Source organism: Tachypleus tridentatus, chromosome 8 (genome assembly GCF_004210375.1).
Source record: "Tachypleus tridentatus isolate NWPU-2018 chromosome 8, ASM421037v1, whole genome shotgun sequence".
NCBI lineage: Eukaryota > Metazoa > Arthropoda > Merostomata > Xiphosura > Limulidae > Tachypleus > Tachypleus tridentatus.
Window position 1 is genome coordinate 78,446,750 of NC_134832.1, and position 22,937 is coordinate 78,469,686.

At 33.3% G+C, this 22,937-nt stretch overlaps 2 protein-coding genes across 3 annotated transcripts in view; one reads left to right on the plus strand and one right to left on the minus strand.

The window, feature by feature from the left end:
- Window positions 1-1,149, plus strand: part of LOC143222747 (glutamate receptor ionotropic, delta-2-like) — a 47,924-nt gene extending 46,775 nt beyond the window's left edge. For both annotated transcript variants that reach the window (XM_076449683.1, XM_076449684.1), the window contains one exon: window positions 214-1,149. In XM_076449683.1, coding sequence (XP_076305798.1) covers window positions 214-445 — 232 coding nt within the window. In that variant the 3' untranslated portion in view covers window positions 446-1,149. The remainder of the gene's footprint in view (window positions 1-213) is intronic.
- A 15,857-nt stretch (window positions 1,150-17,006) lies between these two features.
- On the minus strand, window positions 17,007-21,317 carry LOC143222749 (NPC intracellular cholesterol transporter 2 homolog a-like). The gene is made up of 4 exons (XM_076449686.1): window positions 21,038-21,317; window positions 19,602-19,712; window positions 18,617-18,792; window positions 17,007-17,233 (listed from the first exon to the last, which is right to left on the minus strand). Exons 1-4 carry the CDS (start codon window positions 21,129-21,131, stop codon window positions 17,150-17,152), a joined length of 465 nt encoding a protein of 154 aa, XP_076305801.1. The 5' UTR covers window positions 21,132-21,317; the 3' UTR covers window positions 17,007-17,149.
- Between the last annotated feature and the right edge of the window lie 1,620 nt (window positions 21,318-22,937).

Consider the following 22,937-nt stretch of genomic DNA (forward strand, 5'->3'; position numbering starts at 1 on the left):
CAGTTCTCAACGTCTATATAATCTGTTTTGTTTACTTGTTGTAATATTATAAACTATGGCACTGAAGATTATAATTAGGTTCAGTTATGAATGTTTATATAAACTTAGTTTTGTGTATTTGTTGTAATACTATAAAATATGGCACTAAATATAATATTTAGATTCAATTATCAATATCTGTACAATCCATATTTTGTTTCTTTGTTGTTATAGTATTTTTAAACTGTGGGAGAGTGGTCTGATAAAACTGTGGGAGAGCGAGCACTACTCCATGAATCAGGAATGTTTTAATGTCCACCTCATGTTGACAGGGAAAAAAGGTCTTTCACTATCGGATATGCAAGGAGTGTTCTTTCTTCTTTTGTGTGGGCTGTTTCTCAGTTTGTTTATAGTTGTTGTTGAACAGTGGTGGACCCGCTACAAGAACTTTAGACGCCAGAACTGAAGGAAAAAGACTTATCAAGTGTTTAATACTTGTGATGAATTACCGAACAATATATTAAAAATTCGTGCAATACTTATTTAAAAATATATTTATACACTTAACACCTCAGTATGCGACATTTCTTAATATTACCAGTAGAAACGGATATGGAAAATATTATTTTATAATTGTATATTCCTCAGTACTTTATCTCATTTATCAGTTTATTTCTAATACCCCTTCTCCCCCCCCCATCAGTGACTAAGCAGTAATTATAAGAAATAATGAATAAAATTAAACAAAAGTGTGTAATGATATTTTAACCATCCTGTATCTACTATATACGTCAAGCTAGGAAATTTATGCGTTCAAAATCGGGTTTCGATATTTACCATGAGAATAGTACAGATATTCCATGCGCTTAACAAATCAAACATGCGTGACAGCGTATTTAAAAACGTAGGCAGAACAACTTTACAAAAAACAATATTTTTAAAATTAAAAATGCCTACCGTCATCAGGAGGAAAAATGTACGAATATAAAAAAAAAATCGAAGATATGAAAATATATACGTATGGTCAGACTCGCTGTAATTCACCGGGGTGACATGAATACTGCATCTACAAAGTAACATTTCTCTTCAAAATTCAGTACTATCACCAGTCAACCCTTCATCTGTATTTAATAAAGGATTGCTTAATAAAGAACAGAAAATTTCAATAGATTCTCTGATATTACGCTTATTTAAATGTTTTGTTTTATTGTTTGTTTTTCACTTTCGCGCAAAGCTACACGATGGCTATCTGCACTAGCCGTCCCTAAGTTAGCAGTGTAAAACTATAGGGAAGACAGCTAGTCATCACCACCAACTCTTGGTCTACTCTTTCACCAACGAATAGTGGGATTGACTGTCACATTATATCGCCCCCACGGCTGAAAGGGCGAGTATGTTTGTGTGACAGGGGTTCGAACCTCCAACCCTCAGAATACGAGTCCAGCGCCTTAATCACGTGGCCATGCTGGGCCTTATTGTTTTATACCAGTGTATTGAGTTACCTGTTCCTATAATGTGTTCAGCCAGTGCATAAATTAATATATTTTTATTTAGTACATTAATGCGGTATTTAAAATTACGTTTAGTTTGGCCAATATATTTTTGTTATATTCACATCTAATTCGATACCTACCCATTTTTGTAGAATCTTTTTTTATCTTAAGCGCTAGAAAGTATTGTTCTAATTTTATTAAACGGCTTAAAAATTGGGAAAATTGAGTTTTCTATATACATTGGCAACATGACTAGTTATATTGTTTACTTATGTTAATATCACTATATTATTTTTCTTATCATAAACACTGTTTAATCTAATGTATTGCTAAATTAAATTAGAATTGTATTTTCTTTATATTAAACGTTCAGTTATGTCAACAGTATAACTTCTATCATTACCAATGACTTTTATATAATTCAATTCATTTTTTAAAACAATGGAATATAAACAAATTTTAAATGCTCTGTTTATATACATATGAAAAGCTAATAACTTGTCAGGACATGGGTGACATGATCTTTGATGTAGCGGCATAGAAACCGAGTCAGGTTTTCGGTAAATAGCAGTAGAAATGGTCTATTTCTTTTACAAGTATGTCTAATAAAGGAAAACAATTATCTTGTGTAATTTCATATGCAAACTGGATAGTTTTATTGGCCAATCATCAACTATTTTTAATTCTTTATATTCATGCCGCCAAACCAAAAAGGTGTCTTTCAATAAATCTAATCCTGCCAATCAGGTTTTAAAATTGCAATAGCAAGAACAACACGTTCAAAATTATCCAGATAAATATCACATTAGAATGGAGAAGGAAGAAAACCAATATTTTGTTCAAAATATTTGTCATTAACTTGGAAAGAATAATTTTCAAACACATACTCTGGTTAAATTAATGTCAACAGTTTCAACCTGGGAAATGGAAACTTGAACTATTCTATTGTCAAAACAACTTGTACCGGGGCTTTAGTAAACAAAGAGTGTGAAATGATAATAGTTTGTCAGAAATATTTATATTAATGTTCTTAATTTTCTCAACAAATTCAGCGGAATTTCCAATAGTATATTTATTCTTATTACTCATTACGAAACTATTTTAGCAATGTATTTTGCAACATCCTGAGATTCTTGCAACTCGTAATCCGAGGGTCCTGCCGTGGGGTGTATAATGACGGTCAATCCCACTATTCGTTGGTAAAAGAGTAGCCCAAGAGTCTCTAGCTGCCTTCCCTCTAGTCTACACTGCTAAATTAGACGGCTACACAGATAAGTCTTTTAACTATTATTTAATTTGTAAATCTTTGGTAAAGTATTAAACCAAGGGGGGACAAAAACTGGGAGAACTCGCATTCTTTTTTTGGTCAGGTGACAAAGTTATACACTGATCAACACGTTGTCCTTATAAAGTTTATGCAATTTTAGTGTTGGATTTCTTGCTGTTTATTGCTGCTAGAACGCCATTCAAATGTGCAAGTGGGGAAACTGATAATATGACATTTTAGGTAAAATACCTTCAAACAGTCCCCGTGACTCAAAGGTACGTCTGAGGGATTTTAATGCTAAAAATCTAATTTCGGCACTCGTGATGAGAAGAGCACGCAAACAGACCACTTTGGAGCCTCGTAGCAACAAACGCCTTCAGTTGGTTTGCTGATAAGTGAAGTGGGACAAAGTTCACCTAACAGCTGGTTTACCTCGATCTCTATCGTTACAAGTGTCAATTCCTATGAAGAGAAGAGAAATGTGATCGAAAGTTCTTTTGTGTGTAGTGCCATCTGAAACATTTTATTTAATGTGTAAAACAATGTAAACTGTAATTATAAAATATGTAATATTGGCCAATGTAATTTTAAAAAAAAAGCAATTCTATTAATTAGGTTTTCCAATTATCTCTGTATTTACCGAATTTTTGAAATATGTGAGAAATGAAGATATCAATTTGATAAAATACAAATACAATTTCAAAATGTTTCCGAACAGACGATTATCTAAAGAAACAATTTTTCACTAGGGTTGTTATTACTTTTGGCAGAGTAATTGTCACGTTTATTTGATTCATTTTGTTACTAACACGTTGCATTATTCACAATAATTCGATTATATCTGAATATTTTATAGTGGCTTAAAGTAGAAAATGGGTACTCAGTTACAACTGAGGTGTAAAAAATAACCCCAGTAAAGTTATTTACTATCAATGATTTTGTTGTTTTGATGAATGTTTAAATTTCGATGGTAATTTTTACCTACCTTGATCATTATAAATAAAGTCAACAGTTTTGTAAACAGCTGTTGAAAAGGTACTCGTTAACAAATACACCCGCAAGGTATAATCTAAATCAGAAAATAAAAACAGTTTTAAAATAAAATATTTGAGTTAATTTTCGGAAAGACATGACCAGGTTACAGACGAGATGTTTTATCCCTTATTTTTAGGTATTTATACATACGATAAGTAAATTTTTTTAAGTGAGAAAAACTAGCCTTTCATAATTTGTTATAAATCAAAGCTTCTCAAAATGTTGTTGGAGTTGTACCCACTTCAAGTATCGAAACACGATTCTTGAACATTATAAGCTTTCAAATGTATCCTTGAGCCACTGGAGAAGCGTGTTACAATGTGTTTATGTTTGTTTGTTTGTCTTATTATTTGTGTTTAAGCATTAAAGTAAACACTGGTCTATCTACACTTTGCTCATCATGGGTATAGAAACCAAGATTTTAGCGTCTAAACCTTCAAACTTATTATTGAACCACAGGAGAGTCATCTTTTTTTAGTCAAACAAAAGAAGCCAAACTTCTTTCGTTCAGTCTTGAAGCAATTGTAAATAAATTTTAACGCGGCTGATCTTTTTCAAGCGTAAATAACTGGTAAGTCAAACCAGTGAAAGGGCGCTATCTACATTACATTCAGTTAATATTAGTTCTGTCCTCGAGTGTGTGCGAGACATTCTGGCTTCGTAAGATAATACGGCTATCACGTCATAATGAATAGTTTTTTGAATTTTGCACAAAGCTAGTCAAGGGCTATCTGCGCTAGCCGTCCCTAATTTAGCAGTGTAAGACTAGATGGAAGGCAGCTAGTCATGACCACCCACCGCCAACTCGCTGGGCTACTCTTTCACCAATGAATAGTGGGATTGACCGTCACATTATAACGCCCCCACGGCTTAACACCTTAACACACTTGGCCATGCCGGGCCCGCCATAATGAAACCGATTTCTTTACAAAAATGTTTTGAGACGACGTTGATGAGTCAAATAACCCATTAAAATGCATGTGAAAAAAAAAAAAGGCTGTTGGCTTACATTTGAATTCATAACTACCCGCTATTATTGTTCCTCTGATTAAACCGATTTGCATGTACACAGCAATTACTAATCTGTATCTTCGGGCCCGGCATGGCCAGGTGGGTTAAGGCGTTCGACTCGTAATTTGAGGTTCGCGGGTTCGAATCCCCGTCGAACCAAACATACTCGCCCTTTCAGCCGTGGGGGCGTTATAACGTGACGGTCAATCCCACTATTCGTTGGTATAGAGTAGCTCAAGAGTTGGCAGTGGGTGGCGATGACTAGCTGCCTTTCCTCTAGTCTTACACTGCTAAATTAGGGACAGCTAGCGCAGATAGCCCTTGAGTAGCTTTGCTCGAAATTCAAAACAAACAAATTCTATCTTCGTTTTTCTGAAATTTTATTAGCATATGAACAAAAGTGAACATACTACTAAGTGAAAGTATTTTTTTAAAAAAAGTAGGTTTCTCGTTATTAATTTCAAATATTACATCGCAGTTTAAAATAAAATAATGTTAACACTATTCCCTTAGCTTTGATATAAAAAAACGAGAATCTTTATGCTACTTGCGTGTGATAACTTAAAATGTTTTGGAAGCTATATCTTCCATAATTGGATGTAAAACTTTGAATCACTCACTTTTTCAAAAGAGAAAGAATATTGTTTTTGTTTGTTTGAGAATTTTCGCGTGAAACGTTGTCCGTACAAACAAGGATAACTCTTGTCCGATCGAAGATTGGGGTATGACCATCACTTCACTGCTTCAAAGTGCGAAGCATATTTTTGCAGCAATTCACAAACCATAAACCCTAAGGTCTACAGTTCGAGCATGCTAATCACTACACCATGCCTCGTTCATGCGGTATTAATTACTATTTTCAACTAGATCTAGTATGAACCAAGTAGTTTAAAAAATGTTTCCATTTCCATCGGATATCAGGTTCCTCGACTAGAGAGATTATAATGCTAAACTTGAAAGCTCAGTATAAGAGATAGACACAGCAGAGATAGTCCAATGTGTAGCTTAAACTTAACAACAAACAAACCACAAACAAAGAGTAAGTTTTTCTGCATTAAGAATAGCATAAATGCTTACAGTTAGATGAGATAAGAATATTATATACCACTGTAATATACAAGCATTACTGCTATAATCTATTCACAGGTCATAAACGCTTATAGTTAGATGAGATAAGAATATTATATACCACTGTAGTATACAAGCATTTCTGCTATAAACTATTCACAGGCTAGAAGACGAATATATTTAAGCACCTTTTTAATGCTTAGTACAAGTTTTAACTACTGAGCAGGCCGTATATATGAGCATATTATACTTATATTCAACTGTGAACAAAGTTTTATCCTGATTTTATCCACTCAAAGTCAGGGTTATTCAAACCTTTTCACGACATCTGACACACTAAACAAATGCAGAAACAGACAGAGAGAAATCTATCCGTTACCTTTATTCATTAGTGAAAATTGTTACCAAATGTGGGTGACATGACATTTTGGAAAATCCTAGCAGAACTTGAATGCAGTTATAAATCAGGCCCTCGACTTAGTAATGAGAGAAGTTGCCCGAAGTTTTATCCTGTAAACAATGAATCAAACCACAGCCAGGAAAGTTACAAACATTACTAGTTGTTTGTATATTTGCCAAAAAATTACTTCAAAATCAAACAAGAGTGTCAGCTTATTTTCTTTTTTTGTCGAGTTTAACTTACTTGTACTCTACACACATTTCTTAATAACCTGCTATTGTTGTGGTGACGAAATTACCTTCCAATTGGACGAGTACATTTTGTATTATCACACCACACCTGCCAATGCAACGTAAATCTTTGAGCTTTTTAGGATTAATTTTTAATAAATTTTTGTCCATTTGTTTCGAAGAAAATGTTCATAATTACAAAAAAAAAAAAAAATAGAATTATTATTCGGAATCTATTTTGTGTTGATTTTACATGTGAACACAGGGTAGATGAAAGCCAGCCCTAATAGTATAAGCTTTTGCAGGGTAGAAAATTCCTTGTACCTTAATTAATCAAAGAATATTGTCATATCACATCAGATGATTTTATTCGAAGGTCATGTTCTGGATAACATGAGAAAAAGATGGAAAACACACGTTTTTGTGAAGTAAGTCTTTCAATTTACGAGATAACACCAAGTGTTTTTTTAACTTGAGTTATCACTTATAGCGACAGCCACAGAGAAACCTTAAAAATGATAAAATCAACAGTTGTTTCTGATGTCACAAAATTTAGAATAAATATTATTTAACAAAGCTAGTAAACTTAACGAAACATCATGGACGAATATCTGTTCTCTATCTCTCTTTTCAATTTTCTGGTTTGTAGTAAGGATTTTAGACAATAATTTAGAATCATAATGCGCTGTTTATTTCAATTTGCCACACATTATACATTGAAATAACAAATGTAAACTCGTATAATTTTCTTTTTATCATTTATCAGCCATGCGTTTTGGAACAACACGGAAATTTCCCCGTTCTTGAACATTGAACGACCATGCAACTTATGTCAAGTGCACGAATTCACATCCTTGTCAGAGATAAATATAATTTGTTAACATGAACAGAAATGTGTTACAAAACTGTGTTCAATATTCTATGTTTTCATTATACACATTGTTTCTTAAAATACTTTTTAGAGTAATTGCATTTTATAGGTCGAAATACGGTGTCTTTTAAAATTGTTGTCAAAATCATACTGAAAACTCTATTAGTAACAGTTGAGTCCATATATATAAATGTACTTATGATTCGACACACTACGTTCAAATTTTAAGTGTATCATAAATTGTTTGAGAATTTCGCAGTGTAAGACTAGAGGGAAGGCAGCTAGTCATCACCACCCACCGCCAACTCTTGGGCTACTCTTTTACCAACAAATAGTGAGATTGACCGTTACATTATAACGCCCCAACGGCTGAAAGGGCAAGCATGTTTGGTGTGACGGGGATTCGAACCCGTGGCCCTCAGATAATGGCCATGTCGGGCCTCAGATACTTGTCATGACAATCTGTTAGCGAACCGTCTAATTAGATAAAACGTAATGGAGAAAAATTCGGGCAGACCAAAGTATTAAATGTTATTTATCAATTTCTATCTTCCAGACATAAAAAGTGAAACCCATAGTTATAATGACAGCAATATTTTTCAAAGTTAGTAGTAGTAATAAATATGAAATGATAAAAACAAACAGAAAATACCATAATCAATTATATATAATCGGAAGTTAACGGAACTTAAGAAACATACTGAATATGTTTTGCTCCTTTCAACATCCTGGTAGCAAGTTAGTCTTATAATTGTCATAAATCACAGCAGTGGTTCATAATAGGGAACGCCCATTTATTACTATTTAATATTATTCCGCCAACCTACGGCAAAGACGGCTGTGAGTATTGTGATAAAGCCTAGACAGTAGTGCTAAATGCATCACTGTGTATTGTGTAGCCTAGTTCTTAAGTTTATTTGACTGCCTTGCATATAACAGAAACTGTATAACCGTTGACACCAAATCGTTGCCCGTGGCTAAGATGAAGCCTCATAATGTACATGCATGTGCAAGCCGCGGGTGTAATTTTATGTTTAGATGACAGGTATGATACACGTACCATAGCAGTTATTAACTTATTGTTACAACTGTCTTAGTGTTGTAGGTCTCGAGATCATTCTTCGGAAGGTCCCAGTCTTGGACCATTTGAGTCTCGATGTTTTACAAGCTTCAAAAACGAGACCGACTAAATTTAAACATGTTACTAGTATTTGGATGTACTCAGGATTATTAAGCGCCAAATTTTGTTCCTGGATAGTATGTGTTGTTTCTTAATTGCTTGTATTGTAAAAGTACAGAAAACGGCCATTATTCCCTTCAAACTTTGCTTTTGTGACCTGGATAATGAAATGTAAAAATTAACCTATTTTCTTTGTAAAAACGATCTCCGTTGCAACAAACATGCTCGCCCTTTCAGCCGTGGGGGCGTTATTATGCGACGGTCAATCCCACTATTTGTTAGTAAAAGAGTTGGCGATGGGTGGTGATGACTAGCTGCCTTCACTCTAGTCTCACACTGTTAAATTAGGGATGGCTAGCGCAGATAGCCCTTGTGTAGCTATCTGAAATTAAAAAAGTAAAAAAGGGCAAATTTGCACATTTTCATTTACATAAGGTCTGATAAAACAACATATGAATCAAGATTTACATGTATTTATAGTAAAGTTATGCAAAAATGAACAAAAATGTTTAGAAATGAGTAGTTTTTTCAAAATTTGCGACTGTAATGTAAACCACTTTCATGTATCAGCCCCCAAATATAGTCTCCCATCATGATTTCGTTATGCGCTCCTTGGTAACGGCGTTGAAAGTCCATTACATCTTAGTGGAAGCGCTCGCCCACCTCCTCTGAGTATGATCCCATGTTCTTCTTGAATTTATCAAGATGAGAGTCAAAGATATGGACTTTCAGGAACATCCTGCAGCCCATTTTGCCGTAGTTCTTCACCAGAGCCTCAACCAGTTCCACATAATTTTCGACCTTGTGATTGCCTAAGAAGCCCCAAACCACTGCGAAAAAGCTGCCATATGCTTTTTCCCTTCCTACTGAGCTTCTTGCGGAATTCTGTGCACTCCAGGATCTTCTTTATTTGTGGTCCAACGAAGACACCAGCTTTGACCTTTGCCCCAGACAGCTTAGGGAAGAAGTCTCGAAAGTACTTGAAGACTGCAGACTCCTTATTAAGAGCTGTGACAAATTGTTTCATAAAACCCAATTTTATGTGCAATGGTGGCAGCAACACCTTCTGAAGGTCCACTAGTGACTCCCACTTGACATTGTGCCTCCCCACAGATAACTTGGCCCGTTGCGGCCAGTGCTTCCGGTTGTAGTGCGCTGCGGTGTCGCTACTTCCCAAAGGCAAAGATAACAGGGAAACTTGGTAAAGCCTGCTTGGAGACCCATCAGGAATGCCATCATTTTGAAGTCTCCAATAACCTCCCAATACTCATCATACTTCAAGGCTTCTAGCAAGGTCTTAACACTGTTCTATTCCTCTTTGAGGTGCATCAAATGAGCCAAGGAAGAGACGGATACTTATTCTCATTATAGAGCAGCACAACTTTGAGGCTTCTGGATGAGCTATCAATGATGAGGCGCCACTCCATCGGGTTACAGACAATTCCATTTGCACCGCACAGACCGTATACATTGTGGCAGAAGCGAGCATGCCGAAATATGCCTTGTAGGCTTCACACATTTTAGCAGATGCTGTATCAGAGTACTTTTTTGCTTTCTTCTTGATAAATTAGCCACATACATAGTAGAATGCGTTTGGAGAATGCTTGCAGCTCCTTGATGCCATCTCTACTAAAATCAAATAGGTCTATGTGTTCACTTAGGCAGCTAGAACTAAACTAAAGTGGTTAGTGGTGAACCCCTGTATATATATATATACATATTACTATGGAAAGTTCTAGAAAATTTTAAAAGGTTTTGAAAATTCTCGTAAGTTCTACAATATTCTAGAAAATTCTTGAAAAATCTTGTAAGTTCGAGAAAATTCTTTATCAGCTACTCAGCACTGAATCTACCAGGAACGTTTTGGAAAATGGATAAATTTGAGAAATTCATTACCCAGGTCACGAAAGCAAAGTTTGAAAAGAAAAGCAGGTATTTTCCATTTACTTTAGTCATAAGCAGTTGGGAAACAACACTTTCTGGCCAGGAACAAGAAAAAGTAAAAATTTTGTTACATAGTGATATCAATTACTCAGCAGTTCATACTGGGCACGAGATAGCATCAAAAACATTTTACTAGTAAAACCGCTTGTTAGTTGGTATGCATTTTTGCAATGATTGTGCCTCTCTTATCTTTGCTTACGTCACCAACTGCCATGTTATCTGTACGTCAAACTACAGTTATAACATGCATTATTCCAAAATAATTGGGCCTATGCCTTGTATTACGCAGTATTATTATAGGTTTGTATGAACTTCATTTAGTCTATATATTTAAATTCAACACGTCTAGTAGATCTTCTGTGGTCCTGTTTGGTTTCAGACACCATAAACTTTTGAAAAACAACAACAGTTTTTATTTTGTTTTATCTGCTAACCTTTTTTATTTTTTATTTATTCGTTATTTTCTCATTGTTTTTTATAGGAGAAGACATTAAAACAAAGATTGTGAGGTTAATATGTAAAATATTTACAGTTATAACATGTTAATAAAGTTTGTTTAACGCATCCAGTGTTTACTCTTCTTGCTTTATTTTTCATTTCTTCATTCATTACAAGTCCAGGTCTCGGACACTGAGGTCTCACCTACAATTCTAAACTGTACTGATGTCATGTGTCATTTGTTTATTTATAAAGTTCCTGTCCTTTCAGACACGACGCCGCTGATAGGATCACAGTTTATTTGTTTGTTGGTACTGTGTGATCAATTTGGTCCATGTTATACACAGTGGTGTATTTAGGTAGGGGTTCATGGACTTAACGAGGTCCCATTGATAATTTTATTTCATGTAAAATTAGATGTAGGACCAACAAAATTATTAGTCCTTTGGCCCACACGACCTGAAATCCACCTCTGGTTATACAAATGCCTACGCTATCTCCCACAACAGAATTTTAAAGCTATACTTTTAAATATAGCACTAAGCTCAGATTCGAGCATCGGATCGGCAATCACGGTGATGACTGATGGTGTTTAATAACACTAACTACCAATGTTTGTTTGTTTTGTTTGTTTGTTTTTTTAATTTCGCACAAAGCTACTCGAGGGCTATCTGTGCTACCCGTCCCTAATTTAACAGTGTAAGACTAGAGGGAAGGCAGCTAGTCATCACCACCCACCGCCAACTCTTTTACAAACGAATAGTGGGATTGACCGTCACACGTCACATTATAACGCCCCCACGAGTGGGAGGGCGAGCATGTTCGGCGCGACGCGGATGCGAACCCGCGACCCTCAGATTACGAGTCGCACGCCTTAACACGCTTGGCCATGCCGGGCCTCCAACTACCAATGTTACAGATATTGCAGCTACAAAAGCTATATTTAAAGCTGACTATAAGGAGTGACAAATGTAGGCGAAAGCGAAGCAGAAACTTTCTAGCTACATATTTTGCTTATAAAATATTTAGTTTCACGTAAAGTATGCAGCTGCGATGGCCCTCTAGAGTTTAGGGTGGTCAAAATAGAAGAGGGTTGTTGAAGTTTCACAACCCAAACTCCTAAGAAATAAAAGTGGGAAAGGTATATTTATATAATCAATTCATAATTGTTAATTAACCCTTTTTCGACTTTATGCATAATGTCACTCTAAGAGAAAACCTTGCCAGCTGCAGTAAAACCGTGACTGACCTTACTATGACAAGTGGTAAGGACGAAGATGAAGAGGGAAATATAACAGTTGTCAGTTGTAAAAAATATATAAATTGCTTATTTGTATACATATACTATCATATTATTACACGTTCATATATTTCCATTTAATATTTATGAATGCATCTGTACAACTTGAAGAGTTCATATTGCTACGTGTATTTATTGATATAAATACCAGACAACATGCACTGCATGCGCATGCTCATATAAAATTCACGTGGTTACAAAATTCACTCCATACGACATTTCAGTATAGTTCATTAGTCCCTCAAATCCAGTATTTACAGGCTTCCCATACTGCTACAGGATATAAATACGATAGTTATATTTTACAAACATGTACGTAACATTTAGTATGTTTATCACCATGCAAAATAGTTAGTGATCATACATGTTTTACCACCATCAATGATTACATTGTGGCAATGGTACCAGGAGCACGAAGCCAATCCAAAGGTTATCATTGTTTTCCCGAGAGAGCATCATATACCGACTATGTATTTCATTAAATTAAACTGTTTAAAATAGAGCAGTACTGCTATTATACAAAGTTATATCCATAACGGACCTACAAAAACTAAAGAAACAAGATTATTAAATATTGTTAATTTAAAAAGTGGGAAGTGAGTCTTTAAAATATATAGAAATAAGCTAGGTAGCTTAAAGTGAAAATACAATCACCATAAAGTAAACAAGCAAGCTGTTGATATTACTTCCTCAAGATACAAATCTCTGTACTGAATCATCTAAATATGACCAATTTTAGACATGGATTTATATGTCAGACGTTCATAATATTCTGCCACTTTACTGTAAATACCGCTTTTCCGGTAGTTCAACAATAGGTCTGAAAGCTTATAACACACACAAAAAAACATGTATCGACACTCGTTGAGTGAGTGCATATCATAAATAGGTCATTGTGTGGTTTAGTGCTGAACAAAAAAACAAACTCTAAGAACCACCCTCACTCTGGTGGTTCAGTAGTGGACAGAGCACAATTAATCAATTGTGTGGTTTAGTGCTGAACAAAAGACAAATTGTAAGGGCCACCCTCACTCTGGTGGTTCAGCAATGGGCAGAGCATAAATAGCCCATTGTGTAGCTCATGATTAGTAACAAATGAACCTTTGTAAATAATTTGAATAAGAACTTTATATAAACAAACTAAAAATAATTTTTGCAGGAACTTGTGTACATAGTAAATTTTTCATTATCGACATGTCTTTGTTTCAAGGTCCCTAATGATGGTTAGCCCACCTCCAATTTTGCACTCGCACGCCCACACACATACAAAACACCGATGTTTGATTTTACGCACTAAATCATTCTGCTCCTTGATTTTAAATATTACTAGTATGTCAAAGATTTTTTTCTTAGTGCTTGTTTTCCAGTTTCAAAATAATAATTTTGATAAATTCTGAATACGTATACGTTTTATCTCAGGTTGAAAATGTTTTGGTCAAAGTTTTATATAGTATTTTGCACAAACCCATGAAAACACCATCTGGGTATAGCAGTCTCTCATTTAGAACTATCTGCTTGTGTGTAAATCCATATCTATACAATGGACTATCTGATCTGCAATGTAAAACTTCAAGCTTATCGTTGATCCAATGTTTATTGAACCTAAAGGAAACTTATATTGAATCACACATAGAAAAATGTTGCACACATACAAACACAATAAACTGCAAAGTTACAGAATGTTTCATTTTGTTGCTAGAAGATATCAGAACGAGACAATGATATTCTATGATACGTTTTCACACATGCAAGGTCAAAATCAAACATAGTTTACCCTAAAGAGATTACTTATTGTAGAAAAGTTTTTTTTTTAAATACCAAAACGCTGTTCCAGTTCTGTTGCTATCATCCATGAATTAGGCTAGAATGAAATCATCCATCACCAACAGTAACATTTCACCGTCACTTTTACAGAGAATCAACGACTCCAAAGTGCGTAGCAAATTTTTGCAACGAAAAGTGGTTAACCTTAAATTAATCTCCGAAATTCACAGTCGAGATATGTTAGTTCATGTGCTAGCCAAACTAAGCCATGTAATGCATATGTATAATTTTTAAGCCTTCAATTACACTGTTACACGTTTAAATAAGTCTATAATTTTTAGATAGTTGCTAGCCCAATTCACCTAATACAATCAGCGCGAGCAAAAGTTGATCCCTAAAAGTATAAATTCAATACTTTTGAACTATTAAAGATCGTATCTCTTTTCGTAAATTCCATCGTTTTAAACAAAAATGCTGGCCATTTAGAGTTCTAAACTTTGTAGCCATCTTAAAAAGATTTTTGTTCATACTTTCTTTTTTTTTAGTGCAAAGCTAAACAACGTGTTATCTCCGTGCTTACCAATGTGTTCGAACTTTGTTTTTTAGCATCATAATTCCTTACGTTAATGCTCGTCAACTGGAAAGTGTTGAGTGATTAATTCGTACCTGTAGTACACTTTTCTAATAATCAGAAAGTTAAGTATATGGCATGTGTAGTTTTCAAATAACATGTGGTCAAGAAAGTAATAAAGTTGCTTACATTCAACCTATATTTTATTCTTTGTCAATCTTTAAGGATAACATCTGGTCTCTCTGTGGGGTACAGCTGCACCTTGTGCATGAAAAGTGAGGTTTCCTCAAAGTAAGGTCAGGTGATGCGAGGTTTCAACGTCCTTGATTTTGTGAATATAAGAATGACCAGTTATCTGGATAGAACTAGCTAATCTGTTGAAATCTTATATTACTGATTCAATCAAGAAACATGAAGTTTTGTCTGCGTGAAATATTTCGAGTTCATCCCTTTGGCCATGCGACTTGAGCCTACAATTATTTCTCTTGTTGAAGTGATGCCCAACGTTCAAAGGTGTTGTGCATACAATGCTGCTTTGTGTTGTTTCAATAAAGATTGTTTCATCTGTTTAATCCATTTGCTTCTTAGCACTGCATTAGTTTTAATGGAATCAGTATTACTTTTTAATATATCTTGCTGAACTTCCAGTTATATGGCTAGCGTATCTGCTTTAATCTTTATGGAAACTGGTTTTAATTGAAAATACTATAATCTAAATAAATACTTGATGTGATCATGATGATCTTTAGTAGTTTTATTCATCAGTTAACATAAAGGTTAATAAACTTTAAAATAGTTAAATACTGATGACACTGCTACATTTTGAGTACATTATCAAATCCTTAAGTCACATAAAGAAAAATAGATCTCCAATAAACACTGACATACCCAAGACAATTTGCGAGGATAAATTAAGTAATTAATCTTTGCATCTTAAAATGGACAATGATGCACATTTGTTAAAACATACTGAATACTGATCTGTTGGATACATTCAATTTTAAAAATAATTTCTGGGAATTAAACTTTACTAAGTTTAAGGAACATGAAAATCATTAAATGGGAAATCAACCCTACTCAAAATTGAAGGGCAGTTAAGCTACCAGCATATCCCAGTAGCAACCATTCAATATTTGTGTATTGTTAACATGCCCTCGAATTATTTATCACAAGTAAAAATATTCGTCCTCAGTGATGTGGAAAGCTTAAGCTAATCTATTAATTTAAGTTAATTCATGGATTTTAAAAAGGTTGTGTTACACTTCTGGTTTCATCCTGGAGGTACTTATACCTACCACTGTGAAAAGTAATTGTTGAACATTTCAGTTACTTTAAGAGCCACAATAATAAAACATACGATGATTCTAAATTTTTATTCTTTAAAATACGTCATATTTTGAAATGTAAATAATAGTATGATTAATTACTAACAATATAATGTAGAATATCCTGCTGGCAAAATAAGGTTTAGCATTAATATTATATATGCTTATTGTGCTGTCATTTCAAAAGTGAATGTCAAGCTTTGCCTGTGTGTGCAGGTTTTCAAATGCAGTGTGAGAAGTAGCTACTGTAAATGGGAAACGAATGCTCAGAAAGACATTGTTCACAATAAAAGTGTGGTTTCTATTAATAACGTATTAAGCTTATTTTGCTACACAAATCAAAAATACAATACTCACTCAAAGGTTTGATTGAGGGTGTTGTTTTGGAAGATAAATGATTAGATAATTTATTCAAGAAAATTAAGCTTTTCACTTGCCCAGATTACTTTTTAGCCAAAAGATAACCAAGTAATACTTCAATATCAATCCAATATCACAGGCTTGTAATACATTAATAAAGAATATGATACACTTATCAAGAACTGGTTACAGTAAGGGAAATATTACTTGATTTCTTTTTACCATTTGAAACAGTTTTCATATGAACAAGTAATTTTCTTTAACTTACTGTTAAAAGGACATCTTTCAAGTTTCTGCCATATTCTTATAATTATCTTTAGTATACACAAGACATTAACTACACACTTCATTCAGCTCTTGGGTAGATATCGTACGTACATATGTAAACGTGTGCACACACCACAGTTCTGCATATTCAGATATGATTATGCACCAACACACACGTATAACTGAAGTTTTTCAGTTATGGTATGAAAGTAAAACAAAAATGAAAAACTGATTTTTCCCTCAATATAAATGCACCAATGCGAGGCAAAACTTTTCTTATTCTAGATTTGTATGTTGAAACAGAAAAAAAAAATTGCATGGTTTACTCTACTTGGAATGAAAATATTCAGTATATACAATGAACTGTATTCATGAAAAATTTAACAATGAATTAATCGGGTAAAAATTTTCTATGCAGTTCTGTTACATATACCTCTTCTTTCTAATGAAAGCATGAGAAAGTAATATATAAAGTGTGCATACAAAAATGCAAGCAACAGAGATAAAAAAATTAGACCTTTATTTCAATCATTGTCCAAAAATATATTATGGGGTTGAATTAACAATTAACATTATATATACTGCAACTACCTATAATCATATTATGTATAGTATACTTATGTCTCAAATAGATTCTTCCAAAATGTTACACTATCTTTGCTGGGATTATAGCACAAATTATATCTTTTCCATTGTCATCTTGTAGTTCCCATTTGACATCAACCTCCAACTATAACAGATTCAAAACATTGACAATTAAAACAAATAAATGTTATTGTTGTCACTTATACACAAAACTCAAGTCCTGCAAATACACTTCCAACTCATGGTTTTTAAAATATAAAAATGAATAATTTATATTAATAAATACATGCAAGTTCAAATACTACAATTTAACAATGCATGAATTAAATTTATAATAGCAAAGCAATTATTGATGCAATTGTATTTCCAGTCAATACTAGAAAAAGAAAATACATTGTTAAAAGTTGTCACATGGACAAAATACAAAAATGAAATCTTTAATATTCAAATTCTATAAAAGTATGCAAATACCCACACATTCCCAGCATATATCCTGACTCCTATTACATAACTGCAAATATTACTCAACAAGTATGAAATGTTAGTAAATTAACATTGCATGTACTATTTGCAAATGATTTCTCTGAATCAGTGATAAGATAGTATACCTTGTGTTGACAGTCACATGACAATTCTTTGCAATTTTTATATTTTGCCTCTATCTTAGGAAAATTTAGATCATATTGTACATTGTTTTTGCTGTGAAATACTTTAGAATTTAGACTATATAAAATTATTTCAATACACAGCTTTTACACTTACATTTATAGAAGCGATTTCCAATTTGTGGCTTACAGATACTTATTTAAAGACAGTTTCTATATTATAGTTTTAATAAAGTGCTACCACATTTAATTAAATGAATATGTTTTACTTCAAAATTTCATTAAGTTACACACTTATCAGTGCTGATTTTATAAACTATAGAATCAGTTTCTACAAATAAACCAACCTTATGGCCCATTATTAATGTCCCCTGCTCCCTGGAAATTTTATAAAGTTTACCTTATGTGACTGCAATAGTAAACCAAATAATCCACTTTTCTAACCTTGACTTTAACTTGAAGGAAAAAAATGAACACGCTTATTAGAATAAACATGCACACACACACACACACACACACACTTGTTAGCATTGAAATCAACAAATCACATGTAAAAAACAGAATCTGGAACTACACAAATACCACAATTAGCTACCCAATTACAGTTTGAAATGCCCCCAGTGGCATTAATTTGGGGCAATATAGTATTTGAGTACAATGGTACACATTGTACTGGGTTCATTAAAGAGTGTGCGAGGGGACAAAAGATTGATAATCACATACCACTAGGCATTCAGTTAATTTTAGCTATTGTCAATTAAACTGTTAATTTGACACTTTAAAACAATATTTCCCCCATATTATATTTTTAATGTATTTCACCTCTTAAAGCAATAGGTTTAAAATTTAATGTTCATAAATTTAAATCAGCTTTTGTTCAAATTAAACAAGATGCATGATGTTCATATTACATCTATACTTACTTTTGGATATGTTGTCTTCACCTGAAGAGAATATGAAAAATCATATGACTTCCCATTCTCTACTGGACACTGGATACCAGATGACTGGCAAGCATTGGGATCTGGGACTGGGAAGGGTAGAGGTACCCCTCCAATAATACCATGGATAACAGTTGTAGCTTTGTTGGAATCCACCACTACAATATTTAGTTTTAAGATTTAGAAAATATAAAATAACTTCAAATATTTATTTCAGTAAAAAAATACAATACTTGTAAACTTTCATTACAACTGGTTAAAAATGAAAGACCTAAAACGAAAAGTAAAAATTACAGTTTTATTGCAACAACTAATATGTTCATTCCTCAAGAAATAAAATATCTAATCTTTCTTTATAATAGAAAATTTGGGAATAATTTTAAACAACTGCAAAGAAAAACTAAGAATAAATTATTTCTATAAGAATGTAAAGTTGGCTTCTTACTATGGCATAATTGATTACCTTATTTGAATCTTATAAACCAAATGTATTTTTTAATGACCAAAGTTCAATACTATATAGCATTTTCCTGTCATGTCTTGAATGAAATCAGTAATTTCAAAATGCTCCCCCCCCCATACACACGATATAACCTGACAGCTACTTTAATAATGATCAAGATCACAAGTCCTAATTATAAATTAGACACACAAATGAATAATTTGTAAAAATACATTCAACAATATGTCCACACACTTAAAAATGCACGACAATCATGAGTTTTACATTTGAGTTCTTTATTACACACGTTAATTTTCAATTTTAATAAACATGAGACATCAAAATATATTTAAGATTGCAATGCTTGTGCATGACTGTCTTTGAACATAAAGAAATAAAAGAATTACATGTTACAAATGAAGATACAACTTACAACATTCCAATAGCACCAAAAGATAAAACTGGAAAAAAAAAAAAACCTCACTCCTTGTTACATGTACAAGAACAATGTGCCCACAAACTTACATGACTTAAAAGATGCACTTAGGGAAACAGTGCTTCCACTTTTCAGTATACACCGATCTTCAGAGTCGCATCCAGATACTACCAAGGACTGAATCTTACCAGAAACTGATCCTGAAACATTCATTAAGTCACATAATGTTATTAACTTTTCATAATAATAACAAGTTTTGTCTATCCTGAAAATAGATGCTCACCTTACTATTTAAATGTACATCTTGATTTTGCTTTATAAACATCTAACAATCTTTAAAACTTCAACTATGTTAAAATTCCAACCAATCTCCTCATAATAATCCTACTAAACCTGGAATCTTGATTGCTCTCCTCTGAATCTTCTTCAACAACTCAATATCATTTCTTAATTAAGGTGATTAAAATTAAATACAGTAATCCAAATAAAGTCTAACAAATACTGTTTTATCGATCATGTCACAATCAGAAATCACCAATTACTGTAGAGCAATTAGCCTGATTCTGATTATGTAAAGTTGACGTCATTGTGTACCATTGTGTAATTACTACAAATAATGCACTTTGAAGCTTCATTAAATTTAAAATAGTTGAAGTTTTAATAAATGTGTCATGAAAAATATACTTTTCCTTTTTTTCTTTTTTTATTATTTGAATAAGTTTAAAATAATTGTGACTGACCTTGTGGCTAATAAATGATTGATACATAATGTTACATAACCATTGTGAGAGACAAAAATTGTTAAGATTCATCATCTAAATTCATCATTTACTTCAGCTAAAAGTTTGACAACTTTTGTTATCATTTTATGGGTTTTAAATTAAACCACTTTTTGAGACAAAGCATTACAACCAAAGACCAAATAAAGTGACAGTGCTTGAATGTTTTCTGTTGCAAAGAGTGAAATCTTCAGTTTGGTTGCCTAAAGATTTTTTTTTTTTTAATACACTTGCTTCCACATGTCCAGCTGACTGGTCACAACGAACTTTTGGCAGTGTACCACATGACACACTGATGTATCAGAGAAGTGTTTCAAAAGCTAAGTTTCTCCAGCATACGAGTTTGGAACACCGAATTGGTCCTTGGCACTCTTAATAGCAATAGAAGATTAACTCGATACATTTCATCAAATAAACTGATTTATAATAACATTTCATAAATATAAAAAAGGTTTAGTATTTATATGAAAATCATAATTTTTCATGGAAACCATATTACAGGTTGTAAATTGTTATACTACTACCAATACTATTCTGTAATAGTAGGAGCAATAGTAATCAGTAATAACGATACTATACTACTTGACGAGAAACCCACTTAATATAAAAATGTATCTCAGGACGGCTGTTATGGGTATTAACACTGTTATTGATAAGAAGGGAACAACTTTTCGACCTTCCAAGGTCATCTTAAGGTTTCTCAAGATTTTTATTTAAATTAAAATTCTGAAGAGTTTAAGACTTACCACAATCTGCATATTTAGTATTTGCCTTAGTCAAAGATAATAAGCAAGCGACGAAAAGCGTAACAAAAACTTCTAAAACAGGTCTATTCATCATATTATTTTAATCTCTAGCTGACTATCACTATTTGTGATACAAATACTTATACTATAATATAAATTATACGCGTATCACTAATTAACTTTGTTTTTCAATTCACCCTCAATGGTACCAGCAGATTCTACCATCACAAAGACTGTTTAAAGGTTCCGATCTCTTTTATTTTACAAAATTATCTCAACTGTTAAGAAAACCCGATTAGAAATAAACCTTTGAAAAGTTACAGTAAAAACCGAAAAGTAGTTGCGCAAGTCCGTAACAAATATTAAAAACACGGTAGCATAATAATAATGAACAAATCATTGCAGAATTAAAAACACATAAATAATCCGACAAGCTTGCGTGAAAATGAAATACTTGGCCTTCAAAACTAGTCGTGTATTCATGTTCTGCTAATTATTTAATCATTAAAACATGATATGTTCTAACTATTTTTAATATATAAAAATTCGTGAAAACTATGAAAATATTACTTATATTACACTTATTCTAGCAAAGAAATAAAGAAAGGAATTTATTGGGATAAAGTATATAATATCAATTTATTCATTCCTTAGTCTACAACATTGGAAATGTTATGTACCTTTTCCCTCACTCAGACGACCTCCGCTGGTACAGCGATAAGTCTACAGATTTACACCGCTAAAATCAGGTATTCGATTCCCCTCGGTGAGCTCAACAGATAACCTAATGTGGCTTTTCTATAAGAAAAACACACTCATCCAAGACCTATTCTTTCTAGCTTGGTTTCTAAATTACCATGTAAAACAACGCCTGCCATAACTTTGATTTCATGAAATGTTTCTAACAAATTTTATTTACTTATAAACGAAACAGTAAAAAAGAATCATAGTTTTACCCTTCTACAACTAAATGAAAATATATTATTTTAGATACTTGTATTGATCCAGGAAGTTGTTAACGTTACATAACGAGTGCGTGTGTTATTTGTTTGTTTAAAATTTAACAATCATACTGTAGGTGTGAACATGCCTTGTAGTTACTACGAGAAAAGCCTAAACACTAGATAGGCAAAGTGAAGTAAAAGTACCATTGGCTACTGATCAATTATTCACATGATATAGCTTCAATAAATTTAGTATTCGAACGAAAATTGTTTAATCTCGAAAGGTAAGTTGAACTAAGATATAGTTCAAACTACACTTTGATCAATATGTGTTATTAAGTTATACTATTTTCGAAGAATTCCACTCTTCATCAGTAACTTTCAACACAAGGTAACCAAAGAGATTTTGTTTTTTGAATTTCGCGCAAAGCTACATGAGGGCTATCTGCGCTAGCCGTCCCTAATTTTGCAGTGTAAAAGTAGAGGGAAGGCAACTAGTCATCACCACCCACCGCCAACTCTTGGGCTACTCTTTTACCAACGAATAATGGGATTGACCGTCACATTGTAACGTCCCCACGGCTGAAAGGGCGAGCATGTTTGGTGTGACGGAAATTCGAACCCGCTACCCTCAGATTACAAGACAAACGCCTTAACACACCTGGCCATGCCAGGCCTAACCAAAGAGAGATAATATAGACCTATATTATAGTGAAAAATAGAAATATACTGTTGGTATGAAAGTACTTTGTAGTTGCTGTGCGAAAAATCTATATGATGGATACGAGAAATGAACCAAAAGTGTCATCGGCTACTATTCAGCTCTTTACATTATATAGCCGCACAATAATACACATAATAAATAAACTTAGCATTCCAAAAGTTACTTAATCCCGAAGTCTAAGTTCAAGAAAGGTCCAATTCAATCTACAGTTTTGTCAATGTGTGTTATTGGG